At 38.2% G+C, this 12,515-nt stretch overlaps 1 protein-coding gene and 1 long non-coding RNA gene across 6 annotated transcripts in view; one reads left to right on the top strand and one right to left on the bottom strand.

The window, feature by feature from the left end:
- METAP1D (methionyl aminopeptidase type 1D, mitochondrial) overlaps positions 1-12,515 on the top strand; it is a 69,597-nt gene that overhangs the window by 17,910 nt on the left and 39,172 nt on the right. The window contains exons 1-3 of one of the 4 annotated variants that reach the window (XM_074338051.2): positions 3,119-3,277; positions 4,860-4,996; positions 6,933-7,122. The exons of 1 other annotated variant lie outside the window; for it this stretch is intronic. In XM_074338051.2, coding sequence (XP_074194152.2) covers positions 6,960-7,122 — 163 coding nt within the window. In that variant the 5' untranslated portion in view covers positions 3,119-3,277; positions 4,860-4,996; positions 6,933-6,959. Of the gene's footprint in view, positions 1-3,118; positions 3,278-4,859; positions 4,997-6,932; positions 7,123-12,515 lie in introns of those variants that run through there. 2 more of the 4 variants (XM_019727434.3, XM_019727435.3) reach the window with 2 other exon arrangements.
- Positions 1-12,515, bottom strand: part of LOC141572702 (uncharacterized) — a 74,033-nt gene that overhangs the window by 9,492 nt on the left and 52,026 nt on the right. For both annotated transcript variants that reach the window (XR_016019878.1, XR_012498084.2), the window contains exon 2: positions 1,731-1,881. This is a non-coding gene — a long non-coding RNA (uncharacterized LOC141572702). The remainder of the gene's footprint in view (positions 1-1,730; positions 1,882-12,515) is intronic.

The following is a 12,515-nucleotide window of genomic DNA, read 5'->3' on the forward strand; positions in this document are numbered from 1 at the left end:
AGTTAGACGACCTGAACTTTTCACCAACAATTCATGGCTCTTGCATCACGACAATGCACCAGCTCACATGGCACTGTCTGTGAGAGAGTTTTTAGCCAGCAAACAAATAACTGTATTGGAACACCCTCCCTACTCACCTGATCCGGCCCCCAATGACTTCTTTCTTTACCCAAAGATAAAGGAAATATTGAAAGGAAGACATTTTGATGACATTCAGGACATGAAGGGTAATACGATGACAGCTCTGAGGGCCATTCCAGAAAGAGTTCCAAAATTGCTTTGAAGGGTAGACTAGGCACTGGCGTCAGTGCACAGCTTCCCAAGGGGAGTATTTCAAAGGTGACCACAGTGATATTCAGCAGTGAGGTATGTAGCACTTTTTCTAGGATGAGTTTGCGAACTCAATTGTCTGACCTTGTATACTTCTCTTTCATTACATATATCACATTTTAAAATCATGCTCATTTGTGTGCTTGTTCTTTTAATGCCCACATCCCCTCTGGACTTTGTCATTTTGCTCTCCTTTCTGGGAGGATCCCTCATGTTTATTATCTGCCTCTCCAATTGAGATTTTCAATTCTGCTGTAATATTTTTAATCTCCAAGTGTCTGTCTTGTTCCCTGAAAGTTTTTAAAAATAGCATTTTGTTCTTATTTCTTGGTTTCAATATTTTTTTTAGTGTATTATTAATAGTTTTCTAGAAATTTTCTTCTCTGTATATTCTGTTCCCTCTGAGTTTTTTTCTTTTTTTAATTTGGTATTTATCTTTTATATAAGAGGCTTTCTCAGATATCTGGAAATATGTTGTTGTTTGCTTCTATATAAGAGTGGGGGGTTTAAAAAGCTCAGTGGGCTCATGAAGGACAAGGAAAGACTGAGAAACTGTTGTAAGATTGTAGAAGACTAAGACTTAACAACTAATTACATTACGGAATGCTGGATTGGATCCTGGAACAGAAAATGGCATTAGTGAAACACTAGTGAAATTCAAATAAGATTCATACTTTAATTAGTAGTAATCTACTAATGTTAATTTCCCAGTTTTGATGATAAAACCGTGGTTACATAAAATGTTAACATTAGAGTAAGCTGACTGAAGGATGTATATGAACTCTCTGTACTTTTGTTTACCTTGGTACTATTTTCTGTAAGTCTAAAATTATTTCAAAATAAAAAGTAAAAACAAACTTAGTGGAAGCTCTGAGCAAGGTGGGGAGCAGGTTGCTAGGGGTCAGCTCTGAGCTGTGAAGTGATCTGATTAGGCCATGATCCTGAGGAATCCCTTGCCATTATCTTCCCCTCCCCCTTGTCAATATCTTCAGGTCGGTTTTTCCTAGGCTATTCAGAGTCCCCAGAGCAGGTTCTACTAATCTCCTGCCTGAAAGGTGAAAGCCTAGCTGCCAACATTCTGGAAGCTAAGTGGGAGGGCTGGAAGTGAGGAATGGGTCTCAGCCCCCAAGTATGTAATTGTTCACTTAATCCCTGGCATCCATTGTCATACCCCACCCTCAACTCTTCCTGGTGTGCTCCAGTCAGAGACCTGTTTTATTCTCTCCTGAGAATAATTCTTTTGCCAAGATGGTAATGAGGCAGTCATTCCACTTTGTAGAGTATGAGATCTGGAGATTTAACTGTGTCTGAAAACAGATTTTCAACCACTTTTCCTTATTTTAGTTCAACTTCTCCCTTATATCTAGAGAAACCTGGTGCCATCAGTTGGGAATTCTCACCACTCTCCGCTGCCTGAACAGGATTCAGTTTTCTTGGTTCCACTAAGGCATTTACATCCCATCATCTGCTTTTCAGCTTCCAGTCTTCTTTCCTCCACTCTCCTTGGTCTCCTCTCCTGTTCTCTCTGATCTTATAGGTTCATGCCTTCATCTACAAGAGAGGCAGTACAAGTAGATAATGCATGTTCAGTTTACCATCTTTTTATAAAAGGGTTATTAGAAAATATGTGCATGTGGGAAATAAGAGGGACTTTCATGCCACAGATAGCAGAGGTGATTGACTTGGCTTCATGACTATTGACAAATTTCTGTGAATGTAAGGACTCTAATAATGAATTGCAGTCAGGGTTTAAAGGAAATCTTGTTATATTAAGAAACAATAAGTAAGATTAATTGTTATCTTTCCTTTATCTGAAATAAGAGACACACTTAAGAGACACTTCCAGCTAGTGCAGAGGTAGGTACACAAGACTGTATGAGGAATGGTAACTTCAGCTCTGGTTAAAACTTCCCATGTGACCTTAGGCAGGGGTTTTAGTTTGGAGCCTGTGGCTTCAGCCTGCCACTCTTTTCTTTATCTATCTATCTATCTATCTATCTATCTATCTATCTATCTATCTATCTATCTATCTATCTGTCTATCTATCTATCATCTATTCATTCCCCAAAGCTAACTATTTTTTGGAGCTGGAGATTAGGCTGTCACAGTGGTTCCAGACTGAAGTGTGATTAGAATCACCTGGAGGGCTTATTGACCCATAGCTGAGCTCCACCCCCCTCCCAAAGTGTGTATTTCTAATGTGTTCCCAGGTACTGCTAGACTGAAGAGTCACACTTGGAGACCCACTGCAGTGTCAGCGTGTCCAGAATGGAATTCACCATCTTTGCCCAGAAAGTCTGCTCCTCCTCCTCGTTTCCCTGTTCGGGTTGATAACCTCAGCATTCACCCAGGGTCCTAGGCCAGAAACCTGGGGCGAGGGGAGAAGGGGGTAAGAAATTCCTAGACTTCTCCATCCTACTCGGACCTCACATGGTCACCGTAGAAGCGGTAGATCCTTCCTTTGGGTGACTTCCCAGTCGGGATCACATCACTTGTCCCCTCCTATATTGCGATAGCCTTTCCCTTGGTCTCCCTGCCTCTCATCTGCCCCTAACCCCAGCCTACTCCAGTCAGTCCATTCTCCAGATACTTCTAAAATTTAAATACGATCATGACTTTTCTTTGCCAGGTCTTTAATGTCACCCCCCCCCCCCCCCAGTTTTTAAGATAAGACTTACACTCCTTATTTTAGAACACAAAACTCTTCATATTCTGACCCTCAGCCTCCATCTCAAATCTTGTGATGGGCACTGTTCCCTCAAGCCGTAGCACCTATAGATTTTACAGAGACGACTGTCTGTGTGAAATGCATGTGCCACCGCCGATCTTCATCTAGCAGTGCATTTCTGCTCCAACTTCAGAATTCAGCTCAAGTCCACTTTGATTTAGATGCACCACCTCTTGGTTCCAGCAGCATCCTCACCACACTTCTAACACTGTTATAACTGTGAGTTCATGAGTTTATTGTTTTTTTTCCCTTCTAGACAACCCATTACTTGAACATAGGGATTCTGCGTCAGTAGGTGTGGCGCAGGGCCTAGGAATCTGCACATTCAACAAGCTTCTGGGGGGATTCTGAAGGCCCAGACTTCAGTGTTAGGTGCTTTCTAAGATCTACTTCAACTCTGAAACGTCAAGGCTTTTCTGCCTTGCATTTCAACTGGTGTTATGGAGGGGAGAAAGCTTTTGCGTAGTGGATTAAAAAACAAAAAAATTGTGTGTAATCTTCTTTCATGCCCACAATTAGATAGCTTATTATACTGAAATATACGGTAAGGTAAATAAGTAGAAATAAGATAAATGCCCTTATTTCATTTAAGAGTATTTCCTTAATCTCTTCAACTTTTTATTCATTAATTTTAAGACTGTTTATGAGGGTTTGCTCTATGTCAGACACTGTTCTAGTGTTTGGAATGCATCAATGAACAAAGCAGACAATAATCCCTACCCTCAAGGAGCTCGTATTGATGGGCAATAAACAAATATAATAAGTAAATCACAGAGTATTTTAGAAAGTGATAAGTACTATAGAAAATGGAATGAGGTGCTTTCTTTTACTTTGTCAGGACTTAATAGTAAATTACTAGAGGTAATAGTTTATTTAATTGAGCTTTTTAAATAAGCTATACTTTAAAGGGCAGACTTTAACCTGCACCCAATCAGAAGAGAGCTTGGGATTTGCAAAATTCAAGTCTGGTTTTCTTTTATAAAATTGACAATAATTGGATTTCCCATTATGTCAGTAGAAGAGAAATAGTTTAGGGAATTGCTTCCAAGGAATCCTAAGTGAATTATGTGATATAAATTTTTTACAACTATAAGGAAAAAGGAAAAAAGAATTAAGTCACAAACTAGTAAAAAGTTTGTGTTTTATGCTAATCAACATGGCTGATTTAATTTTATTATTTTTCTAAAAAAATCCTTTATTCCAAAATCTCTTTTCTTATCTCCCCACTTCCCTTTTAATTTTTTGTTTGCTTGGATTTTCATATTTAGGTAAAAAGTATCAGTCCTTTTAGAATTTATAGGGAAATTTCATGATATGGATGAGGCAGCATAGGACTTGGGCTTTACCTCTCTGGGCTGCTCAGAAGTAAGAGAAACAGGCTGGTTCCATGGGGAAAATCAATTCTCCATCTTTATTTTCAAATAACCAAATCAAAAGATCTAACATGTTACTGTAAACAGTCTTAAAAGTCAAATTAATGTCACCGACAGAGTAAGCTAAAAGAGTGATAAGTATTGTTTTGCACAGCCGTTCAAATTGTTTTCAAAGTCCTACCACAATGAAAGACTTTTCTTGCTCTCCTTAAAAACTAGAACTGTGTGGTAATTCTGATGACTGTCAGTTCCTGTGGGGTGTTTACACAAAGGTACTTATAAATGAAGAGTCATTTTTAGAGCAATTAGGGAAGAGGCTAGACAGAGAATAGCCAGCTCAGAGGCCTGGCAGGTCGGGGTTAAGGTTTATTGACAGGACAGGGTCAGGCGTCTGCTCCTCTATCACTGCCCTCGTACCTGCCCTCCAGATAACATCCAAGACTCAGCCGGCCTCCGCTCCCTGCCGTAAGCCAACCCCCCACCACCACCCGGAGCCGAATATGGAAAAGAGAAAGAAGAAAAAGGGAAGAAGAGGGGACGTTCTGCCGAAACATACTATTGAAATGCAAGTTTGAAACTATTTGTGTATATTTTTCTGGCCCAGATGTTGTGTCACATTAGGAAGAAGAAATTTTAAAACATACAAAGAATTGTCTGTTCTTTCAACTTTGTAGTTTGTAGTTATTGCATCCTGAAGAAAGAAATTGCCTGGCCAAAGTAGTCTTTTAATTTCATTTTTCAGTTTTGAGTTACAGGTTTCTGGCAAGCTCCCTGACCACTACTGTTACCTGATGGCGCCTATATTTCATCAAATTTAGACATGCAGACTACCTGGACCCAGGCCCAGATGAACTGTTGTGACTGATAAACATGATCCCACCCTGCCCCCATGCATGCTCCTGCTTTGCTCTTGAAGGGAATCTAAGACTTTGAGTCCTGGGGTCCCCAAGGGAGTTAAAGAAAAATGTGTTCCGGTGTTCAGTATGGGAGTTTGCTCTGTGGTTTTCTGGGCTGCGTCTCTGCTTGCCCAGGGGCTGGTGAACATCCTTGCCGTGCCCCTGCTTCTCCTGTGTTGGTAATTAATGCAGGGAAAATTTTTTGTTTTTAATAAAAACAAGCAGTCATCTATCAGAACGCACAGTCAAGGCAGAATTTGTTTGACATCTTGTGATTGCAGCTTCCAAAAAGAATGACAGCAGTTATTAAACAAATAAGAAAGAAGATGCTATTTTTTGGTAGTTTTCAGATAGTCTAAGAATATCTTTGTAACATCACTGCCTTTGCTTGCATGAATAGAAAATAGTAGAATGAACAGAATCATTCATATTTTGAAATCTGGGTTGTATTAGATTTAGAGTAATAATAAAAATTCAAATATTAAGCAAATGTATTATTTTTCACCCTGTAATATACTAGGGGCTTTTTCTTTCATTAGAATATATTTCAAACATTTGTTTTTATGATTGCAAGAGGAGTATTAGCATCCAGTGTAATTAAACTTAATTGCATTTCCTATGTGACTTATTTTTAGTCTCTTTTTAAAATGCATTTATGATTCTTTTTCTCTATACTAACTATTCCTGTAGGTTAGCCTAGATACAAGGTTATGGAAAACTGTACATTTGCTTGGAAACAGAAGTTATGAATTTGATTTTAATTTGGAAGTTTGGACATGAAAATTTGGGATATAGTCAAGTGGGAAAAACATGAAGCTGTTTAGGCACTGACATTTTTTGGTCTCACGTCGTGTTCATGTGATCTAAGAAAAGTAATTAATCACTCTGTACCCTAAATTATCCTACTTGGGAAGTGTAACAATGATTTCAGTCCTACCTCACAAGAGGATGTGGAAGCATCAGATTTCATATTTCTATAGGTACTAAGTAAAGATGGAGCTTCCTGGGAAGGGGGAAAGGAAACTTCCTGGGGTGTTAATAATAGTCTGTATCTTGAGAGGTATTTGGTTACACAGGTGTATGCATTTGTCAGAACTCATCAGATGATATGCTTAAAATTTGAGTGTATCATCGTGTATAAATTTTATCTTAAAATGCAGAAAAAAAAGAAACTCTAAACATACTGAAGTTTAGTTAATGATATGCATGTTGAAATTTGGGGGAGGGGGTTACTGACCTTTGAAACTCACTTTGAAATGTATCTCCCCCCCAAAAAAAAGGATGGGTAATGTAATGTTTAGAGATGTGGTAAAGAGCAAATACAGTAAAATGTTAATTGTAGACCCTGGGGAGTATGCACATTTACCGTAAACATCTTTGAACATTTTTGTGTGTTTGAAAATTTTCATAAAATGTTTTGGGGGAAATGAACTGGCTGGTTTTTGCTCATTAAAGGATCTGTGTTGGGTATTTCCATTTTTAATTCTACCCCTCCCCCCTTTAATTCAAAATCAAACCACTTGGATTAATACCAAAAGTGGGGAGGGGTGTGAATGTAGCCATTTAGATAAACAGAAAAATGTGCTCACCTCATACTTTCTCTAGTTACCTTTTGAAAGGCCATTACAAAGCATGGAAGCCAAGGGTGTCTTTACAAACAAGAAGATCTCTGAGAAACCCAAACCATGCAGCCCAACCAATGACCTGTCTGGGAAGCTAAAAGTTGGCCTCCAGAACCCTCACCATGGAAAGGGGCATGGCCTCCTGACATATAATCTTCACCAATGGCAAGCAGGTAACTCCCTGCTATATACCTTATACTAAGGGCCTATCAAATGAAAATGGGCTTTCGGTGTTCAGCCAAATCCCAGGGATTTGGCCATAAACACCTCCACTTTTATCAGAATGCCAAGCTATCTCTTACATCCTGATAGAGCCCTCTTTTTAAAGATCTTATATGGGACCCCTGCGATACTTTGTGTGTGCGTGTGTGTGTGTGTGTGTGTGTGTGTGTGTGTGTGCGCACGTTAATCTTGAAGGGTCAAAAGGGTAAACTGGTTCTTGTGGAATTTGAACCAAACTTTTAAAAGCTAATGATAATATATATATATTTAAACCATGTTGCTTAGTTGGTGCTTGCACAGTAAACTGGAAAGTCAAGATTTGAGAGGCTCAAAGATCTGAATTCTTTCAAGTTCTCAGTGTGAACTCTGACCAGTTAATTTATCTTCGTCCTTTGATTTTCTCACTTGGAAAATGAGAAATGAAACTGACACAAAATGCCCAGTCAGTGGTTCTCAAATGTTAGTGTTTGTTTTAGTATATGTGCTGCCAAAAGAGTACACAAGTTTTCGTGTTTATAAAAATCATTTATGTAAGAAACTTTAGTGTGTGTAAGAATCATTTAGTTTGTTAAAATAGAGATTCTAGCTCCCATACTTTGGTTTTCTGAATCAGTCGGCCTGGGGCAGAGCTCAGAATCTGAGCATTTTTATAAACATTCAATGTGATACTGATGTGATTGTTGGACCACGTGAGAACCGATAAAATCTTTTTTTTTTTTGGCTTTTTCTTATGGAAAATTGTGAACATACACTAGAGCAGAGAGAATAATACAATGAACTTACATGGACACATCACCCAGCTTCAACAGTCTTGGTTCATTTCTACACTCATCCCTTCCTTATATTCCTCCCCCACAGGTTATCTGTAGAAGCAGGTCTTAGATATACCATTACATTCATAAATATTTTAGTAAGCGATTCTAAAATACTAAAATATAAGTACTCTAAAAACTACATCATCGTTAACCCTTGCAAAATTTGAGAATAATTCTTTACTATCAAATATGTCAGTGTCTAGATTTCCTGGATTTTTTTCACAGTTGATTTGTTGGAATCAGGAACCAAACACAGTCCATGCATTGCATTTGATTTATGTGTCTCTTTAATCTTTTAATCTATAGGTTCCTCTTTCTTTTTTCCCCCCTTGTGATTTATTTGTTGAAGAAACCAGGTCATTTATTCTGTAGACTTTCTCAGTCTAGATTTTCCGATTGGGTCCCCATGATGTCATTTACCATTTTTCTTTCCCCTGTATTTCCTGTCAACTCCATCACTTCCATCCTAAAGTTTGATCAGATTAAGGTTCAATTTTTTTGGCAAAAATACATCCTAGGTAGCGTCATATACTTCCATCAGGAGGCATATGTCTGGTTGTCTCTCTTTGTCATGTTAGCAGCCTCCATGATTAGTGCTGAGATCTATTATTTCCTAGGGAGAGCCCCATATTTTAACTTACAAGTAACTCGTGGAAGACCCTTCTCCCTCTCGTGGATTTTTCCTTTTCTAAGGGAGGCTTTTAAAGCTTTCGCAGATTTCACAGTGAATCCATGGCTGCCCGCTTAGACATTGTGTTTGCTATAGAAAGCAGAGAGGCTTTCTTGCTTTCAATCTTAGTCTCATTTTCACAATATAGTAATCTTTAAAATTTGTCTTAGTGTCTTCAACATTTATTTCAGTTTCTGAGACACGTTAAGATAAATGGATGCCACACAATTGAACAGAAAGTTTAGGGCCCTATAATGAAAGCACAGTTGCAAGTAAGTTGACCTGGTATAAGTACAAGTGAGTCTGGGCCACCAATGCTGTACCATCTCTCCATCCTGAGGGGAAGGCAATGAGGTTTTAATACCTATATTTATTGTTTTTTGTTCTGAAAGTAAATATGAGGTTTCTGGATCAGGGGCAGACAATTATTACCTATAGCAATAACCATGTTGGTTCCCTACAGCCGCTTCCCTCTTCAGAGCAATGTGAAGGGGTCTAGAAGAATGAGGTGTGATATGCCAAGATCACTTCAGGAACTGGGGGTGAATGGGTTCATTCCTTCATTCAACAAACATGTACTGATTGTTGACTATATGCCAGACACTGAGCCAGCACTGGGTAGATGATAAATACTAAAGAACTCATAGCCTAACACATACAACCATATACCTTTGTGTCTAGAGTTAACCATCAGGTGTCATATTATAGCTAATCAATACACACACACACATTCATATATGTTCATATGTATGTGTATATATTTGATTATATAGTCGTCCCTCAGTATCCTCAGGGGATTGGTTCCAGGACCCTCATGGATGCCAAGATTCTTGGATGCTTAGGTCCCTCATATAACATGGCGTGGTATTTGCATATAACCTACACACCTCCTCCCATAAACTTTAAATCATCTCCTGATTACTTATAATACCTAAAACAATGTAAATGCTATGTAAACAGCTGTTACACTGTATTGTTTAGGGAATAATGACAAGAAAAATAATATCTGTACATTTACAAATCCAAATTGTAAAAATTCGTCTCTGAAAGAGGAAAATCCACGTGCAGAGTACTAAAGAATTTATAAGGCTGAAGAAACCTAAAGAAAGAGAATGACACACCCCAACAACTGCTGTGGTGGGTGCTGGAGTTTAGACCTCATGGAGCTGGCATTCTGACAGGGGAGACAAGAAGACAGAATTAGACAAACACAATAACTCCAAAATGGGAAAAGTGCTTTGAAGGAAATAAAGTTAAGAGGGAGTAAGTGGGGAGACAACTCTTGAGAGAGTGCTCCCAGAAGCCCTGTGAGGAAGTGACATTTGAGCTGAGGCCTGCAGGCTCCGAATGAACCAGTGATGTGAGGAGTTGGTGAAAGAGCAAATGCAGAGCTGAGAAAGGACTTAGTATGTCCAAGGAACAGAAAGGGGACCCCTGTGGCTGGCGGGCAGTGAACCTCAGGGAGAGGAGAGTGTGAGGAGGCTAGAGAGGTTGGCAGGGGCCAGCCCAGGCAGGGCCTCAAAGACTTTGAGAAGTTGGAATTATGTTTTAAAAACGGTGGACAAACATTGAAGAATTTTAAGCAGGAAAACTTAGTAATTATCCCCACCTAGTCTTTTTTCTACGCATGTGCAAACATCTATGTGTATGTTTTTAATGATATCATACTATACATGATCTGCAACTTGCTTTTTCCTTTATGAATAACATCATGGGCATCTCTGAATGGAAGATGTGTAAATATATATATATTTTCCATGATTCTATATATATATGTGTGTGTGTGTGTGTGTGTGTGTGTGTGTGTGTATATATATTTAAGTTTGTTTTCCTGTGGACTACATGACAAACATTTAGATATGTAAGAATCTGATGTGTAAGATATGTAAGAATCGTGGAAAATCAGTTTCTTAGGGGTAAAAAGGAAGGACAGTGCTTGTTTTTCATGTCCATTATAGATAAAAATTCACTTCCGTAGTTTAAGAACATTGAAACCATATTCTAATTTGATTCTTGATTTTCTCTTAAACTTGTAATTAGTGTATTACTTTAACCATGTATTTATTGTTAAAGCAACTTTACAGGCCATTTTTCAGTCTTCTAGACACAGCACAGCCTGAATAAAGAAGGAAAATAGAATAAGAATTCAACAGGAAGTATATGGTCAAACCATAACAATCCAGGAGATGCTCAATAAATTTCACAGAGAATGTGTCACCTTTAAAAGTACAATTTATTATTGTTACTAATATAAATGTGCTTATTTATTCACCTTTAAAATATATGTAATTATTGTGAAAAATGCACCTAAAAACCCTTGAACCATAAAACTCCAGCATCTTTTAGTTCTTGCCCATTTATAAAATCTAAGCCAAAGCTTCAGTAGAAGAAACTGTCTATATGCCAGTAAAGTAGTGACAGGGATAATGTTTTCTGGTCTTAGAGTTCCCCTTGTATGGGCATCTATGACAAACCTTTTCCAAAATACCAGGTAAGTGAAAAAAGCATAGCCCACAAAAATAACCACGTCAAACTCATGAACCCAGATTTAGCTCAATTTTAAGCCTACATAAACAATAACAACAACAACAGAAAAACACTATTGCAGAGGTGGAAACAAACGAAAGCAGGCAGGAAGCAAGGGGGTCTGAAGACGTGTAACACAACATTGCTGTCACATACCAGGAGGGATATCCCAAACAAAACCCCTGTCTGCATTCTTAACCCATGAACCCTCGCCTCAGCCCTCAGCATTTGAAATTATCTTTCTGAATTCAAATTTTTGATATGCTTCTGGTTTTGTAATAAAGTCATAAGCAATAGTAATGAAGTCATCAATTACCTTTCTGCCTTTTATCTTAAATGGGAGACACTGGAGCAACGTCAATTGGCAAGAAATATTCTGTTTGTTAATAAAATCTTTCATTTAACTTTCTCCTGTACTAAGAAATGAAAATATAGTTTCTCCAAAGATTTAATTGCATGTGATCCATTTGTTAATAGATGTCTTAATTCCACAATTAAACACACACCCAGACACCCAGATGTATGCATGTATGTATATGTCACACATCAAAAAATCTTCCTGTTGCTTAGATTTGAGAAATTGTTTTGAAGAGTAAATATGAATGGCAGTTTTAAAATATTTTATCTTAAGTACTCATCATTTTCAAAAATTCATAATTCAGAAATATTTCACTGGAAGGCGAGACTAAAGACATTTATAGTTCCTCCCCACCTCCCCCGAGCTTCATTTTTACAAAACAGATTATTAACAATGGTGTAACTGAAGTCATTGGAAAGGGCCAAGTACCCCAAAATATCTCCTCTACAGCCTGTTTGGACCCTAAAATTTCCAACTACCAGAATCATTCTTTTGGGTTAAGGGAATATCCTCATAAAGCCTTCGTTTAATAGGAGTTATCATTCCTGTGTTTTGTGAAGATTGGATTAGAAGGAATGAGTTGGTATGTTTTAATAGTCTTGGTAGTGAGGAGGATGGGAGGGTAAGGATTCTCAGTGGGAGAGAAGGGAGACATTCTTCTTCCAGTGGCTCCAAAGGAGGGCTTTAGGCTGTGGGAAAGGCAAAGCCCTTACTACATAATTATGAAATGTCTGCTTGGGCGGCAGCCATATTTAAAACTGATAGTACTATATATTCATTTAAGTTGCAGAATGGATATAAAAAGATAGATCATATCATTCATAAATGCTTCTGTCTCTTTTTGAATATAATGCCCAAGTGTGTGTACAATAACTTGGCACCTTCAATTCCTCCAGTCTGAGGATAGAGTCCAGAAAACAATCTAGTTGAATTCTCAGATGGGTTTTTGGCAAGAAGACAAGGTGGCTTTATACA

Source organism: Rhinolophus sinicus, chromosome 17, assembly GCF_057876585.1.
Source record: "Rhinolophus sinicus isolate RSI-liver-muscle chromosome 17, RSI-T2T, whole genome shotgun sequence".
Lineage (NCBI taxonomy): Eukaryota > Metazoa > Chordata > Mammalia > Chiroptera > Rhinolophidae > Rhinolophus > Rhinolophus sinicus.